Raw genomic sequence first — 18,938 nt, 5'->3', positions numbered from 1 at the left:
GACCTTGAGTGCATTTCCCTTCTGCATGGACCTGTGTGGGCCTATTTCGGGAGAATAGGCCCTTGTTGGCAAACTCCAACCATTTCAGCTGTGCAGTGGAGAGGTGGGTGTTTGACATTTGACATTGCTTTGCCTATTAAACAAAGTCCTCACCTACCCACAACAGGGACCTAAGGACTGGTGGCTCCACTCAGGTCACCCAGAAACCCACAACAGGGGTCCAAAGATAACTGGTACCTCCCAGTCCTTACAATAAAAACTTTGGGTGCCCATGATCCCTCTGCAGAACCCACCCAGCAGCGCACTCTAGGGAACAGAGACGCGTATTCCTCAGAGACACTTGGGGGTCGGTTCTCAGGCCCCTACCTTGTTCAGAGCATGACCCCCTGCTGCAATCAGATACCAGTATATACGTCAATCACCCCTGCCCCTCTAAGACTGTAGAACAGAGCCTGTACCACACACTTGATATCAGCTACCTAGAAACCTGAGCTGAATTCATACAAGAAAACTGAATGGACTCCTAGACTGATATACCTGACAACAGCTCTAGCCAGCTGGGGACAGGACACCAGAGCTCCAGGGGCAAAAATAATCAAGCTAGCTCACTCAAACAATCCATAGGGGTATACCAAAACAAACAAACCAAGCAGCTATGACACAGTAAGCAAGCACAAACTAATACAATAACTTATAGATAGCTTGGAGACAACAGTCAATATCAAGTCACATAAGGAAACAGACCATGATCACCTCAGCAGGCTCTCAAAACAAAGAATCCAGGGATCTTTTAGATGAAAGTGCATTCCTGGAATTACCAGATGCAAAATACAAAAGTTTAATATACAGAACCCTTCAAGACATCAGGAAGGAAATGAGGCAATATGCACAACAAGCCGAGGAACACACAGATAAAGCAACTGAAGAACTCAGAAAGATTATTCAGGAACATAATGAAAAGTTTTAATAAGCTGGAAAAATCCATAGACAGACAGCAATCAGAAATTCAGAAGATTAACAATAAAATTACAGAATTAGATAACTCAACAGAAAGTCAGAGGAGCAGAATTGAGCAAGTAGAAGCTAGGATTTCTGAACTCAAAGATAAATCACTTGGCACTAATATATTTGAAGAAAAATCAGATAAAAGAATTTTAAAAAATGAAGAAACCTTGAGAATCATGTGGGACTCTATCAAGAGAAATAACCTACGAGTGATTGGAGTACGAGAACAGGGAGGGATAACAGAAAATAAAGAGAAAATTGTCGAAGATTTGTTGGCAGAAAATTTCCCTGATACCATGAAAGATGAGAAGATATCTATTCAAGATGCTCATCGAACTCCACATAAGGTAGCTCTCAAAAGAAAGTCACCAAGACATAGTCAAGCTTACCAAAACCAAAGATAAAGAGATAATTATAAGAGCAGCAAGGGATGAAAGAAAAGTCACCTACAAAGGAGAGCCAATAACCTCGTTTTTTTTTTTTTTTTTTTTTACTCAGCAGAAACCATGCAGGCAAGAAAGCAATGGGATGACATATTTAAAAAATTGAAGGAAAAGAATTGCCTGCCAAGAATCATATATCCGTCAAAACTGTCTCTTAAATATGAAAGTGAAATTAAGACATTTCCAGATAAACACAAGTTGAGGGAATTCGTAAAAACCAAACCAAAACTACAAGAAATACTAAAGGGATTTCTTTGGTTAGAAAATCATTAATATCAGGTATCAGCCCAAGACTAGAACACTGGGCAGAGCAATCAGAAGTCAACCCAAACAGGGAAATCCAAAAAAACAAAGATTAAAAAAAAAAAAAGAAGCCCAACACAGGGTAACGGCGATGTTATTATATAAAAGAAGGTAACATTAAAACATTAAAGAGGAACTAAGAAATGTAATCATACACCTTCCATATGAAGAGGACGACGTGGTGAAACAAAGAAATAAAAGTTAGTTTTAAATTTAGAAAAATAGGGGTAAATAATAAGGTAACCACAAAGGAGACAAACTATCCTGCTCATCAAAATAAAATACAAGGGAAAAATACAGACTCAGCAGAAACAAAATCAACAACAACAAATAGGAGGAAAGGACAATATATAAAGTAAATCCACTCAGCACATAAAATCAAGTGGGAAAAAGAAACCATCAACACAAAAAAAAGACATCAAAATGATAGCACTAAATTCATACCTATCCATAATTACCCTGAATGTTAATGGGCTAAATGCACCAATAAAGAGACAGAGAGTGGCAGAGTGGATTAAAAAACAAGATCCGTCTATATGCTGCCTACAAGAGACACACCTTAACGTTAGAGACACAAACAAACTAAAACTCAAAGGATGGAAAAAAATATATCAAGCAAACAACAATCAAAAAAGAGCAGGAGTGGCAATATTAATTTCTGACGAAATAGGCTTTAAAGTTAAATCCATCAGAAAGGATAAGGAAGGGCACTATATAATGATTAAAGGGACAATACACCAAGAAGACATAACCATATTAAATATTTATGCACCCAATGACAGGGCTGCAAGATACATAAAACAAACTCTATCAGCATTGAAAAGTGAGATAAACAGTGCCACAATAATAGCAGGAGACTTCAACACACTGCTTGCGGTGAAGGACAGGACATCCAGAAAGAAGCTCAATAAAGACACAGAAGATCTAAATGCCACAATCAACCAACTTGACCTCGCAGACATATACAGAACATTCCACCCCACAGCAACCAACTACACCTTCTTTTCTAGTGCACATGGAACATTCTCTAGAATAGACCACATATTAGATCATAAAGCAATCCTTAGCAGAATCCAAAACATTGAAATATTACAAAGCATCTTCTCTGACCATAAGGCCATAAAAGTGGAAATCAATAACAGAAAAATCAGGGAAAGAAATCAAACACTTGGAAACTGAACAATACCCTACTCAAAAAAGACTGGATTATAGAAGACATTAAGGATGGAATAAAGAAATTCAGAGAATCAAGTGAGAATGAAAACACTTCCTATCAGAACCTTTGAGACATTGCAAAAGCGGTGCTCAGAGGCCAATTTATATCAATAAATGCACACATCCAAAAAGAAGAAAGGGCCAAAATCAAAGAATTATCCCTACAACTTGAACAAATAGAGGGCAACAAAAGAAACCCACAGGCACCAGAAGAAAACAAATAATGAAAATTAGAGCTGAATTAAATGAAATAGAAAACAGAAAAACAATTGAAAGATTTAACAAGACCAAAAGCTGGTTTTTTGAAAAAATCAACAAAATTGATAAACCACTGGGCAAAATGACAAAAGAAAAACAGGAGAGGAAGCAAATAACCCAATAAGAAATGAGATGGGCGATATTACAACAGACCCAACTGAAATTGAAAGAATCATATCAGATTACTAGGAAAAACTATACTCAAATTTGAAAACCTAGAAGAAATGGATGAATTCCTAGAAACACACTACCTACCTAAACTAACACAAACAGAGGGAGAACAACTAAATAGACCCATAACAAAATAAGAGATTGAAAAGGTAATCAAAAAACTCCCAAGAAAAAAAAGCCCTGGCCTGGGCAGCTTCACTGCAGATTTCTACCAAACTTTCAGAGAAGAGTTAACACCACTACTACTAAAGGTATTTCAGAGCATAGAAAAGGATGGAATACTACCAAACTCATTCTATGAAGCTGCCATATCCCTGATACCAAAACCAAGTAAAGACACAATAAGAAAAGAAAATTATAGACCTATATCCCTCATGAACGTAGATGCAAAAGTCCTCAACAAAATTCTAGCCAATGGAATTCAACAACATATCAAAAAAATAATTCACCATGACCAAGTGGGATTCATACCAGGTATGCAGGGATGGTTCAACATTAGAAAAACAATTAATGTAATCCACCACATAAATAAAACAAAAGACAAGAATCACAGGATTTTATCAATTGATGCAGAAAACGCATTTGACAAAGTTCAACACTCATTCATGATAAAAACTCTCAGCAAAATAGGAAAGAAGGAAAATGTCTCAACATAATAAATGGCATTTATACAAAGCCAACAGCCAACATCACCCTAAATGGAGAAAGCCTGAAAACATTCCCACTGAGATCGAGTACCAGACAAGGATGCCCTTTATCACCACCCTTATTCAACATTGTGCTGGAAGTTCTAGCCAGAGCAATTAGAGTAGATAAAGAAATAAAGGGCATCTGGATTGGCAAGGAAGAAGTCAAAGTATCTCTTTTTGCAGATGACATGATCTTAGACAAAGGAAACCCTAAGGAATTCTCCAGAAAACTACTGAAACTAATAGAAGAGTTCAGCAGAGTATCGGGATACAAGATAAACATACAAAAATCAGTTGGATTCCTCTACACCAACAAAAAGAACATCAAAGAGAAGATCAACAAATCAATGCCATTTATAGAAGCCCCCAAGAAGATAAAATACTTAGGAATAGATCTTACCAGAGATGTAAAAGACTTATACAAAGAAAACTACAGTACACTTCTGCAAGAAACCTAAAAAAAAAAAAAAAAAAAAAACCAAGAAACCAAAAGAGACTTACATAAGTGGAAGCACATACCTTGCTCGTGGATAAGAAGACTTAACATTATAAAAATGTCTATTCTACCAAAAGTGATCTATACATTTAATCCAATTCCGATCCAAACCCCAAGGACATTCTTTAATGAGATGGAGAAACAAATCACCAATTTCATATGGAAGAGAAAGAGGCCCCGGATAAATAAGGCATTACTGAAAACGAAGAACAAAGTGGGAGGCCTTACTTTACCTGATTTTAGAACCTATTATACTGCCACAGTAGTCAAAACAGCCTGGTACTGGTACAACAACAAATACATGGACCAATGGAACAGAATTGAGAATCCAGACATAAATCTATCCACATAGGAGCAGTTGATATTTGACAAAGCCCCCAAAACAGTTAAATGGGGAAAACACAGTCTTTTTAACAAAGACCCATACCTCACTCCATGCACAAAAACTAACTCAAAATGGATCAAAGACCTAAATATAAAATTTAAAATGATAAAGATCATGGAAGAAAAAATAGGGACAACGTTAGGAGCCCTAATACATGGCATAAACAGTATACAAAACATGATAAAGAATGTAGAAGAAAAACTAGATGACTGGGAGCTCCTAAAAATCAAACACTTATGCTCATCCAAAGGCTTCACCAAAAGAGTAAAAAGACTCCGTACAGACTGGGAAAAAGTTTTTAGCTATGACATTTCTGATCAGCGCCTGATCTCTAAAATCTACATGATACTTCAAAAAGACAAATAACCCAATTAAAAAATGGGCAAAAGATATGAATAGACACTTCACTAAAGAAGACATTCAGGTAGCTAACAGATACATGAGGAAATGTTCACAATCATTAGCCATTAGAGAAATGCAGATCAAAACTACAATGAGATTTCATCTCACTCCAACAAGGATGGCATTAATCCAAAAAACACAAAAGAATAAATGTTGGAGAGGCTGTGGAGGAATTGGAACACTTCTACACTGCTGGTGGGAATGTCAAATGGTACAACCACTTTGGAAATCGATTTGGTGCTTCCTTCGAAAGCTAGAAATAGAACTACCGTATGATCCAGCACTCCCACTCCTTGGAATATATCCTAGAGAAATAAGAGCCTTTACACGAACAGATTTATGCACACCCATGTTTATTGCAGCACTGTTTACAATAGCAAAAACATGGAAGCAACCAAAGTGCCCATCAACGGATGAATGGATAAATTATGGTATATTCACACAGTGGAATAGTACACACCAATAAAGAACAGTGAGGAATCTGTGAAACATTTCATAACATAGAGGAACCTGGAAGGCATTTTGCTGAGTGAAATTAGTCAGCTGCAAAAGGACAAATATTGTATAAGACCACTATTATAAGAACTGAGAAATAGTTTAAACTGAGAAGAAAACATTCTTTTGTGGCTGAGAGAGGGGGGAGGGGGGGAGGGTGGGAGAGGCAGATTCACTAGTTAGATAGTAGATAAGAACTACTTTAGGTGAAGGGAAAGACAGCACACAATACAGAGGAGGTCAGTACAATTGAACTAACCAAAAGCAAAGAACTTTCCTGAATAAACTGAATGCTTCAAAGGCCAGCACAGCATGGGCAGGGGTCTGGGGACCATGGTTTCAGGGGATATCTAAGTCAACTGGCATGATAAAATCTATTAAGGAAACACTCTGCATCCCACTTTGAAGTGTGGCGTCTGGGGTCTTAAACGCTAGCAAGCAGCCATCTAAGATGCATTAATGGGTCTCAACCCACCTGGATCAAAGGAGAATGAAGAACACCAAGGACACAAGGTGATTACGAGTCCAAGAGACAGAAAGGGCCACAGGAACCAGTGACTACATCATCCTGAGACCAGAAGACCTAGATGGTGCCTGGCTACAGCCGATGACTGCCCTGATAGGGAACACAACAGAGAACCCCTGAGGGAGCTGGAGAGCATAAGACCAGACTTAATGGTCTGAGACTGGAAGGACCCCAGGGGTCATGGCCCCCAGACCTGTTGGCCCAGGACAGGAACCATTTCCGAAGCCAACTCTTCAGACATGGATTGGACTGGACAATGGGTTGGAGAGGGATGCTGGTGAAGCGTGAGCTTCTTGGATCAGGTGGACACTTGAGACTATATTGGCATCTCCTGCCTGGAGGGGAGATGAGAGGGTGGAGGGGGTTAGTAGCTGGCGAAAGGGACACGAAAAGAGAGAGTGGAGGGAGAGAGCAGACTATCTCATTAGGGGGAGAGTAATTGGGAGTGTGTAGCAAGGTGTATACGGGTTTTTGTGTGAGAGACTGACTTGATTTGTAAACTTTCACTTAAAGCACAATAAAAATTATTAAAAAAAAAATGTAAGTACTGAGACAGCTTGACAACTACTGGGTTGTTAATAGAAACCCTCTTACATCACAATTACTCAGCTGAAACAAGATTCAGGATAAGTTGTAATACTCACCTGTTACAATAAATGACAATGACGATGGTAATTAGGATAACCAGCAGCAACAGGAAAAATGCCCCTCCAGCCAAGAAGAGGGTATATTGGTTATCTGTTTTACCTACGAGAAAAAATAATAATATGGGAATTAGGAACTCAACTAAAACCAAGTAAAAGGAAAGTAGGAAACTGAGGAAGGGCTGATAGGTCATTAGACAGTAAGTACTCAAAACAAACAAAAAATCCAGTAAAAACTAGGATGAGAAAAAAAAAAATGATGAGAAAGGAAAAAAGTTATTTTTTTTTAGAATTCCCTAAATATTTCTGACTTTTCACCCAATGTTATTTTTATATTTGAGTACATTCAACATAGAATTGTATGTAATTTTGATGTTTATATAATTAGAATTTTGTTTAAGAAGTATATTTATTCAAGTTAAATCAATGAAAAAAAAAATCAAGAAAAATATGTCACTTCAATTCAGTCTCTAACTGAAAAGAACAGTGGCCCAGGACCTGAAGTACTCATCCTCGTTCTGTCACGATTTAGCTGTTTGACCTCCAGCAAAGTCCTTCACCTTCTCTGTATTCATTTCTTCATCTGCCAAGAGTGGCAATGATAGCAGTCCTAATTACATCACAGGATGGTGGCAGGAATCTAATGAGCTAACACCGTAAAGGACAAGCAGCTACTAGAGGGGCTTCTCCTCTGGAGGGTGAGCTCAGCCAGCTCAGAGATGGTTCATATTTATTTTATATCTTCCTCCCCACAATGCATCTCACCCACCCCCCACAAACAGAGGGCCTTGAGAGGTGCTTTACGTGAAGAAGAAACTCAATAAATATGTGTTGTTGGGAATGGAAGTTGGCTTTATTGCCACCTCTCTTTCGGTTGTACTGTTGTACTGTGGTGGATTGCATGTAGCTGTGATGCTGGAAGCTATGCCACTGGTCTTTCAAATACCAGCAGTGTCACTCAAGATGGATAGGTTTCAAATACTAGCAGTGTCACTCATGGTGGATACATTTCAGTAGAGTGTCCAGACTAAAACAGACTAGAACTAAGACAGAAGAAAGGCCTGACAATATACTTCTGAAAATTATCCAGTGAAAACCCCTATGGATCACAACGGAATACTGTCCAGTATAGTGCTGAAAGATGAGTCCCCTAGGTTGGAAAAAGGAAGACACTCAAAATACACAGTGGCTACAACAATGGACTCAAACATACCAACAATAATGAAGATGGTGCAGGACCAGCCAACATCATTCTGTTGTACATAGGGTCACTGTGAGTCGGAGCCAACTAAATAGCAACAAACAAAAAAAGCTCTTTGGGACAGCAAACTTCCAAGTCTCTCTGGACGAGTGGGCAAGGCCTGGCTGAAGACAACAAAAGTTCCCCCTCTCATATTGCAAGCTCAAACACAGTGGCAGGCTGTCTAGAATTCTACTGCAACCTGAAAATCACACTTTTTGACTGATTTGTCCCTGTCTTTTTTTTTTTTTTCAGAGTATTTCTTCCTTCCTAATCCATTATCTAGCTGCAATTTTTTTCAGTATAAGACCTCAAAGTCTAGCCTCACCCTTTCCTTTGTAAGCTTGGCTACAAAAACTAAGAAAAAAAAATGAACATCATTTTTATTTCTTAAATTTGTTTAACCTGTAAGGTGAATGAAACCAGGAAATACAGGAACACTTCAAAGACGTGTACGTAGAGTTTGAGAAAGGCTTTTGTCAAAATATGATAGGGAGAGGGAAAGCTAAATTTATTCAGAACAAAAATAAATAGATTAATGATACACAAAAGGAAAATTTCTCCCCATTAAGAAATTAACCCTTTAAGCTCACTTAATTGTGCACACGAGGAACCTTTACATAGATCAAGAGGCAGTTATTCAGACAGAACAAGGGGATACTGACTGGTTTAAAGTCAGGAGAGGTGTGTGTCAGGGTTGTATTCTTTCACCATACTTATTTAATCTGTATGCTGAACAAATAATCCAAGAAGCTGGACTATACGAAGAAGGGCGGGGCATCAGGATTGGAGGAAGACTCATTAACAACCTGTGATACACAGATGACACAACCTTGCTTGCTGAAAGTGAAGAGGACTTGAAGCACTTACTAATGAAGATCAAAGACCACAGCCTTCAGTATGGATTACACCTCAACATAAAGAAAACAAAAGTCTTCACAACTGGAACAATGAGCAACATCATGATAAACAGAGAAAAGATTGAAGTTGTCAAGGATTTCATTTTACTTGGATCCACAATCAACACCCATGGAAGCAGCAGTCAAGAAATCAAAAGACACATTGCATTGGGTAGATCTGCTGCAAAGGACCTCTTCAAAGTGTTGAAGAGCATAGATGTCACCCTGAAGACTAAGGTGCACCTGACCCAAGCCATGGTATTTTCAATCACATCATATGCACGTGAAAGCTGGACAATGAATAAGGAAGACTGAAGAAGAGTTGATGCCTTTGAATTGTAGTGTTGGCGAAAAATATTGAATGTACCATGGACTGCCATAAGTACGAACAAATCTGTCCTGGAAGAAGTACAGCCAGAATGCTCCTTAGAGGCAAGGAGGGCGAGACTGTGTCTTACATACTTTGGACATGTTGTCAGGAGGGATGAGTCCCTGGAGAAGGACATCATACTTGGCAGAGTACAGGGTCAGCGGAAAAGAGGAAGACCCTCAACGAGGTGGATTGACACAGCTGGCTGCAACAATGAACTCAGGCATAACAACGATTGTAAGGATGGCACAGGACCGGGCAGTGTTTCTTTCTATTGTGCATAGGGTCACTATGAGTCAGAACCGACTCGACAGCACCTAACAACAACAATAAAGCTCATGTCATGTTATGAAAAAATAAACAGAATAACTCAATTACTTTGAGTTTTAACACAGAACTATAAAACTTGTTATACCTAAGCTTACCCTAGGTAATGCAAACAGTAACATGCTTAGATACTAGTCAAAAGCTTGGAAGTACGAGTCCACCCAGAGGTGCCTCAGAAGAAAAGTTTGGAGAAATGAAATAATATAAAAAGAAAGCAACTATCATATTTAGGGAAAAAGAAAAAAAAAAAAAAGCCTGGAAATCTACTTCTGAAAGCTCAGCCATTGAAAACCCTGTGGGTACAGTTCTACTGTGACATATATGAGGTTGTCATGAGTCGGAGTCAACTCCACAGCAACTGGTAACAGGTTATACCTAACTAATTTGAAGGTTAAATCAATCGAGCCATCGTAGTGAGAAAATGAAAGCTACAATTTAAAAAATTCATTGACATTATTCTGGGAAAATTGCTTATTTTTTGAAATACTAATTAGACTTTCGTTACACTTAATATACTAAAAAAATTCTGGATGGATTAGAGATCTAAATTTTTGTAAGGTAAACATTAGAAGAAAAATAAATATTTAAGCTCTGGAATGAGAAATGATTTTACAATTTGGAAAAACAAACAAATAAGATTGACTAGGCCAAAACGGACAAAACACCATGAGGACATAACTATAGTAAATATCTACACATCCAATGACAGGGCACCAAAATGAAAAAAAGAAATTGACAGTTCCATAATAATAGTAGGAGACTTCTACACACCACTCTTGGTAAAGGACAGAACACCTAGAAAGAAACTCAACAAAGATACAGAAGATCTAAAGGCCACAATCAACCAACTTGACCTCATAGACATATAAAGAACACTCCACCTAACAGAAGCAAAGTATATAATCTCTTTCAACGCACATGGAACATTATCCAGAATAGACCACATCTTACGCCACAAAGCAACCCTCAACAAATTCAAAATACTGAGATAATACAAAGCATCTTCTCTCTCCTCTGATCACAATGCCATAAAAGTAGAAATTAATAACAAGAAGAGCAAGGAAAAAAAAATCAAATACATGGAAACTGAATAACACCTTGCTTAAAAACCACCGGCTAATAGAAGAAATCAAAGATGGAGTGAAAAAATTCCTAGAAGCAAAGGAGAATGAAAACACATCATACCAAAACGTTTGGACACAGCAAAGGCACTGCTCAGAGTTCAGTGTATAGCAATAGATGCTCACATCGAAAAAGAAGAAAGGGGCAAAATCAAAACATTAGCTATACAACTCGAACAAATAGAAAGAGAACAGCAAAAGAATCCCACAGCCACCAGAAGAAAGGAAATAATAAAGATCAGAGCAGAAATAAATGAAATAGAGAAGAGAAAAACAATAAAAAGAACCAACAAAACCAAAAGTTGATTCTTTAAAAGGACCAACAAAATCAACAAACCACTGGCCAAACTGACAAAAGAAAAACAGGAGAGGAAGCAAATAGTCCAAGTAAGAAATGAGGGACATTACAACAGACCCAACTGAAATAAAAAGGATCATAACAAAGTACTATGAAAAACTATACTGCAACAAATTTGAAAACCTAGAGGAAATGGACAAATTTCTAGAAACATACTACCTACATAAACTAACACAAACTGAGGCTGAAAATGAACAGGCCCATAACAAGAGAAGAGATCGAAAAGGTAATTAAAAAAAAAAAAATTAACAAAAAAAAGTCCTGGCCCAGATGGCTTCACTGGAGAATTCTACCAAACATTCAAGAAAAGCTCACACCAGTACTACTCGAACTACTTCAGAACATAAAAAAGGAAAAGATACTTCTAAATTCATTCTATGAAGCCAGCATAACCCTGATACCAAAACCAGGCAAAGACACCACAAAAAAAAAGAAACTTACTGACAAATATCTCTCATGAATATGATGCAAAAATTCTCAACAAAATTCTACCCAATAGAATTCAACATCATATGTAAAAAAAAAATTACACCCGACCAAGTGGGTGTCATACCAGGTATGCAAGGATAGTTCAACATTAGAAAATAAACCAACGTAATCTGTCACACGAATAAAACTAAAGAATCACATGATCATCTTAGCCGATGCAGAAAGGCATTTGCTAAAGTCCAGCACCCATTCCTGATAAAAACTCTCAATACAATAGGAATGGAAGGGAAATTCCTCAGCATAATAAAGGCCGTCTATATAAAACCAACAACCAACATCATTCTCAATGGAAAGAGGCTGAAAACATTCCCCCTGAGAAGAGGAACAAGACAAGGATGCCCTTTATCACAACTCCTATTTAACCTTGTGCTGGAAGTCCTAGCTAGAGCAATAAGCAGAAGAAATAAGAGGAATCCAAATTGGTAAGGAAGAAGTAAAATCATCCCTATTTGAAGATGTTATGATACTATATACATAGAGAACCCAAAGGACTCCACAAGAAAAATGCTGGAACTAATGGAAAAATTCAGCAGAATAGCTGGATACAAGATAAACATACAAAAATTAGTTTTGATTCCTATACACCAATAAAGAGACTTATGGAAGGGAAATCAGGAAATCAATACCAATTATGATAGCCCCTAAAAAAAAAAAAACTTAGGAATAACTCTAACTGGGGACATAAAATGACCTATACAAAGAAAACTATAAAACACTACTGCAAGAAACCAAAAGAGACCTACACAAATGGAAAAACGTACCATGCTCATGGATGGTAGACTCAACACTGTGAAAATGTCAATTATACCCAAAGCGATCTACAAATACAATGCAATCCCGATTCAAATACCAACAGCATTCTTTAATGAGATGGAAAAACTAATCATTAACTTTATATGGAAAGGAAAGTGGCCCTGGATAAGTAAAACAGTATTAAAGAAGAAGAAAAAAGTAGAAGACCTCGCGCTATCTGACCTCAGAAGCTGCTATACAGCTATTGTAGTAAAAACAGCCTGGTACTAGTAAAACAACAGAAACATTGACCAATGGAACAAAATCAAAAGCCCAGATGTAAATCCCTCCACCTACAGCCACCTGATCTCCAACAAGTGCCCATAATCCAACAAATAGGGAAAAGAGCACCTTTTTAACAAATGGTGCTGGCAAAACTGAATGAAATAGGACCCATACCTCACAACACCTGCAAAAACTAATTCAAAACAGATCAAAGACCTAAATATAAAACCAAAAACTATAAAGGTCGTGGAAAAAAAATAGGGTCAATGCTAGAGGTCCTAATACATGGCATAAATAGGATACAAACCATAAGTAAAAATACGCAAACACCAGAAGAATCTTCTAAAAATTAAACACTTCTGCTCATCAAAAGACTTCACAAAAAGAGTAAAAAGAGAACCTACGGACTGGGGAAAAAATTTTGACTGTGACATATCCAACAAAGATCTAGTCTTTAATGTCTATAGGAAAATCTAACACCTTTACAACAAAAAGACAAATAATCCAACTAAAAAATGGGCTAAGTATATGAACAGACACTTCTCCAAAGGAGACATTCAGGCAGCTAACAGGCACTTAAGGAAATGCTTGTGATCACTAGCCATTAGAGAAATGCAAATCAAAACTACAATAAGATACCATCTCACCACAACATTACTAAGATGAATCAAAAAAAGAGAAAATAACAAATGTTGGAGAGGCTGTAAGATTGGAACTCTTATTTACTGCTGATGTGAATGCAAAATGGTACGACCGTTTTGCACAACAATGTGGTGCTTCCTTAAAAAGCTAGAAATAGAAATATCATAAGATCCAGTAATCCAACTCTTAGGAATATATCCTAGAGAAATAAGAGCAGTCACATGAACAGACATATGCAAGCCCATGTTAATTGCAGTATTCACAATAGCAAAAAAGATGTAAACAACCTAAGTGCCCATCAACAGATGAATGGATAAACAAACTGGTACATACACGCAACTGAATACTATGCAACAATAAAGAACAATGATGAATCTGTGAAACATCTCACAACACGGATGAATACGGAGGGCATTATACTGAGTGAAATAAATCAATCACAAAAAGACAAATACTGTATGAGACGACTATTATAAAAACTCATGAAAAGGTTTATACACAGGAAGAAACAATCTTTAATGGTTATGAGGGAGCTAAGGGAGGGAAAAATACTTACTAGACAATAGATAAGTGGTAAATTTGGTGAAGGGTAAGATAGTACACAATGCTGGTGAAGTCAGCACAACTCGACCAAGGCAAAGTCATAGAATCTTCCTAGACACAACCAAATTCCCTGAAGGATGGAATTACTGGGCCAAGGACTGGGAACCACGGTCTCAGGAGACATCTAGCTCAATTGGCATAACATAGTTTATAAAGAAAATGTTCTACATCCTACTTTGGTGAGTAGTGTCTGGGGTCTTAAAAGCTTGTGAGCGGCCATCTAAGATACTTCACTGGTCCTACCCCATCTAAAGCAAGGGAGAATGAAGAAAACCAAAGACACAATGGAAAGATTAGTCTAAAGGACTAATGGACCACAACTACCATAACCTCCACCAGACTGAGTCCAGCACAACTAGATGGTGCCCAGCTACCACCACCGACTTCTCTGACAGGGATCACAAAACAGGATTCCAGACAGAGCTGGAGAAAAGTATAGAACAAAATTCTAACTCACAAAAAAAGACCAGATTTACTGGCCTGACAAAGACCAGAGAAACCCTGAGAGTATGGCCCCCAGACACTGTTTTAACTCAGTATTGAAGTCACTCCTGAGGTTCACCCTTCAAAGATTAAATAGACCCATAAAACAAACAATAACACACATAGCTCAACCATGTATGTGAGACTAAATGGGCACACCAGCCCAACAGCAAGGACGAGAAGGTACAAGAGGACAGGCAAGTGGGACAAACGCAAATAGGGAAATCAAGGTTGAGAGAGGAGAATGTTGACATGTCACGGTGTCGGCAATCAAGGTCACGAAACATTAATTGTTTAATGAGAAACTAATCTACTCTGTAAACCTTCATCTAAAGCACACACACACACACAAAAAATTGACTAGATCAAAATGAAAAATATCTGTTATGTTGAGATTATCGCCAAAAAGTAAAAGTGCCTTTAATATATCCTTAACCCAGTGCCACTGAGTTGATTCCAACTCATAACGACCCTACAGGACAGAGTAGAACTGCCTCATAGAGTTTCCAAGGAGCACCTGGCAGATTCAAACTGCTGACCCTTTGGTTAGCAGCCGTAGCACTTAACCACTACACGACCAGGGTTTCCTAATATATCCTTACTGTTAAAAATAAGTTATTTTAAGACAATAGGAAAAATACAACTTCCAACAAAAATGCACTTAGAGAATAAGTTTATATAAAAGGAAAAGCATGGTGAGGTAGACAACCTCAAACACTATTCAACCAAAAAAGCAAACCTGTTGCCACTGAGTTGATTCAGACTCATAGCCACCCTATAGGGCAGATTAGAATTGCCCCATGGGGTTTCCAAAGAGCAGCTGGTGTATTCAAACTGCTGACCTTTTGGTTAGCAGCCAAACTCTTAACCACCGCATCACCTCTATTCGGGGAGTAAATGCTGCTATAACCTATGTCTGGAAAGAATTCTGTCTCTATGTGTCAGACCCTTTAACTAGATACTTGCACCTTTGATTAATTACTCTCAGGAAATAATCAGAAATGTCAACACAGAGTTTTGTGAAACATAACAGCAAAAAAAATTCTTATTTCTTAAAGGGAAGACTATGCCCTGGTGGCTCTCAAACTTAACCTGCATCAGAATCACCTGAAACCAAAAAACCCACTGCTGTCGAGTCGATGCCGACTCATAGCGACCCTATAGGACAGAATAGAACTGCCCCACAGAGTTTCCAAGGAGTGACTGGTGGATTCAAACTGCTGGCTTCTTGGTTAGCAGCTGAAGCACTTAACCACCACGCCACCAGGGTTTCCGAATCACCTGGAGGGCTTGTTAAAACACGGATTGCTGGATCCCACCCTCCAGACATCTAGTTTAGTAAGTCTGCTTTATCCAATAATTCTCATGGTTAACAGCTTCCAGGTGATGCTTATGATGCTGGTCCGGGGCCCATTCTTTGACAATCACTGCGGTAAACATTAGAACTGTTTTGTAAAGAATTCTAAAGAAATAGGAAAGTGCTGCCTACTGATTAAAATTAAGACAAAGTCCAAAAGCAGGATTCACAACTGCATATGCTATAATACCTCAGCTGGGGAATAGAATATATTGTGTGTGTTGGCCAGGGTGTGGCGGGGGGGGTGCCTGCAAGAAAAATATGTCAGCATTTTTTAGTGATGACCTCCAGGAAGTAGAATTTAGACTATTTGGTATTTTCCAAATTTCCTAAATGATGTATTGCTTTGCAATTATTAAAAAAAAAAAAAAAACTACAAAATGTAAAGGTTTGCGTACTTAGAATAATCTACCAAATGGGGGTGGTTAGATTTGAAGGGCAAGGTACAGATAGCTTCTCTTAGATGAATACTCGGAATGCTTAACAATTCAGCAGTCATCCTTCATTAAGCTCTACATTACATGAATTTGAAAGTAGAATCTACTTAAAAGCATGGCCATTTATATCACACTGATCAACTATAAATCCAAATTTCAAATGTCATTCTTTGATATGAAATATGTTACCTCTTTTTATCCCCTTCCTATAATGTTTGACCTTTTGGAGTCAGATCCATTTATTCATTCACTCATTTAACACAGAGCCTTCTAGTGCATGCTGAGTCCCTGGCATGATGGATAAAGTGGTGGGTAAAAACAAATTTGGTGCCTAACTTAATGGCATGCACATAGTTTTGAAAAGTTCTGGATAATTTTAAGACGCCCATGGAACAAGCATTTGCTCACAAGAAACAGGGTAAAAATGGGGGGTTAGATAGGACTTCAGTTACATGCCATAAACAAACAAAAAAAAACCCCAGTGCCATAGATGGTATAATCTAGAGTGTTCTAGCCTACAGCCAGTATCGCCTTTGTCTCTTTCCCTGTCCTCTCTCTGTTGCTTTGTGAGGAGTGGTTAGTACTTAGGTGCCAGGCTGGTATTACCACACAACTTGTTTAGCCCTGCATGGCTAAACAAACAAACAAGAAAAACTTAAAAATAAAGGGAATTGGGTCTGGTTGACTGCTTTCGGAAGCTAATCAATAGCTCATAACAACCATTTTCCCCCCAAGTTCTGTTCATAGATCTCAGGCTGAAAAATGTCAGCCCTCAAGCTCCTCTCTTAAAGAAGGAAGAATTATTGCCCGTTCTCAACAGGCACTTTTGCTGATTTTTTTTTTTTTTCACTTACGCACCAATGTTGTGCTGATTCACAGGAGGACAAAAGTGTCTTGACACATAAAGCCATTATTTTCCCTCCCATCACAAGAGATTAATACAGTTAAAACAATTTAAAGTCAGTGAAATATATAAATGAATAATTCACTCCTGGACTGTGACCCTCGAGGGTAAGCTTCTGTCAGTGACAAGTATTTATGACTGAGTTATAAACCCTAGGATGGACTCATGATAGAAGTTTGGCCAGGACCATCCCTCAGAGTCAGGCTGCTAAAAGTAGGCACAAATGTCTAGTGTTTACCCTTCGTCAGGATTTGGGGTGGGGTTAGGGAGTGAGGAAGCCAAGTAATCTAGAACCTAAATATCTGGACCAAAATACATGCTAAGAAAACTCATGGAGCCTGATCCTCCGGCCAGCTTTGTGCGGGTCAGGGTAGATGTCTGTTAAAATGATTCTTGCTTTCATACCTTATTATAAAGGGAGTAAGAATGGTAGCTGTCATACTAGGTACGAATGCAATGTACACTTGTGTGAGTTCGCTGGGAGGAAGTCTGTGACAGCCCACAAGCTCTACATTCCCAAGACCATTCCAAATTTTGACTCACTATATGATATTTTTTATATGATGCAGGAAGGAGCCCTGGTGGCACAGTGGTTAAAGTGCTTGGCCGCTAACCAAAAGGTCTGTGGTTCCAACCCACCAGTGGCTCCTCAGGAGAAAGATGTGGCAGTCTGTTTCCGTAAAGATTACAGCCTTGGAAACCCTATGGGGCGGTTCTACTCTGTCCTATAGGGTCTCTATGAGCTGGAATTAACTCAACACCAATGGGTATGGTTTGGGTTTTGGATACACATTCAAAATTAGGGTTAAATAGATAACTCATTTGTATTCTTTTCATGTTGAAGTAGTTATACATAAAAGAGGATGCTTTTTTTTTTTTTGGTTCCTGTAGCTGGACTTGCCTTCCTGGGGAAGGGTAGAGGTAGTGTTGACGAATACATAAAGTAACTGTAGCTTTGGAGGAGCACAGAAAATAATGGGAGGCCAAAGGTTGTTGAATTTCCATGAAAACCAGAAACATGCATCTGGTGAATTTTGGTATGAAAATATTATTCCAAGTTTTCAAATGGTCAGCTTTCTTTGTGCAAATCAATTTTATAACTCTGTACTTTGAAAACATTTCACTGTTTCATAGCAAGAAGGTCCTAGGGAAGAAATTATTTTCAGAGAATTAAAGGGTCATGTCATCAACCTCTAATCCTTCTTCTGAGTAAATAGCAACTACTCTTCCTCCAAATAGAAGTATTGTCTGATTTCCATTGAGAAACTAAAGGCACAGAAAATCTAAGCGACTCTGCTGTACTTTCAGAGCAGAGCAAGAGGGAAGTGAAATCCCAGATCAAGTCACAAACTTTGCTACAATGATTTTGCTTTGCTTGATGGAAAATTGTTTCCCAAATGGCTTAAGTGCTGCTTTAAAACTTTACCTTAGTTGAGAAACAGACAGGTTAAGAGAGGCTGGAAAATTTGCCTACACAATATAGATGACTGTCTCAGCTGCATTTTCTGGCTCATTGTGTGCCATTATGCTGTTCTGTGGCCACGATGCTGAATCAGGATTGGTGTGTGACAAGGGTCTCTAGGTCAGCATGGAAAACACAGGATGGTGAACACCTTTGATTTAACATACTCATTTCAGAAAAATTTCAATGCTGTCTCC

At 38.3% G+C, this 18,938-nt stretch overlaps 1 protein-coding gene across 1 annotated transcript in view; it reads right to left on the bottom strand.

Annotated features, from left to right (window-relative positions):
* The window catches only part of CD226 (CD226 molecule), a 103,766-nt gene that overhangs the window by 12,541 nt on the left and 72,287 nt on the right, over nucleotides 1-18,938 (bottom strand). The window contains exon 5 of the mRNA XM_064294413.1: nucleotides 7,033-7,135. Coding sequence (XP_064150483.1) covers nucleotides 7,033-7,135 — 103 coding nt within the window. The remainder of the gene's footprint in view (nucleotides 1-7,032; nucleotides 7,136-18,938) is intronic.

Source organism: Loxodonta africana, chromosome 11 (genome assembly GCF_030014295.1).
Source record: "Loxodonta africana isolate mLoxAfr1 chromosome 11, mLoxAfr1.hap2, whole genome shotgun sequence".
Lineage (NCBI taxonomy): Eukaryota > Metazoa > Chordata > Mammalia > Proboscidea > Elephantidae > Loxodonta > Loxodonta africana.
The sequence above is the reverse complement of the archived record's forward strand: the minus strand, read 5'-3'. Positions and strand labels throughout refer to the sequence as shown.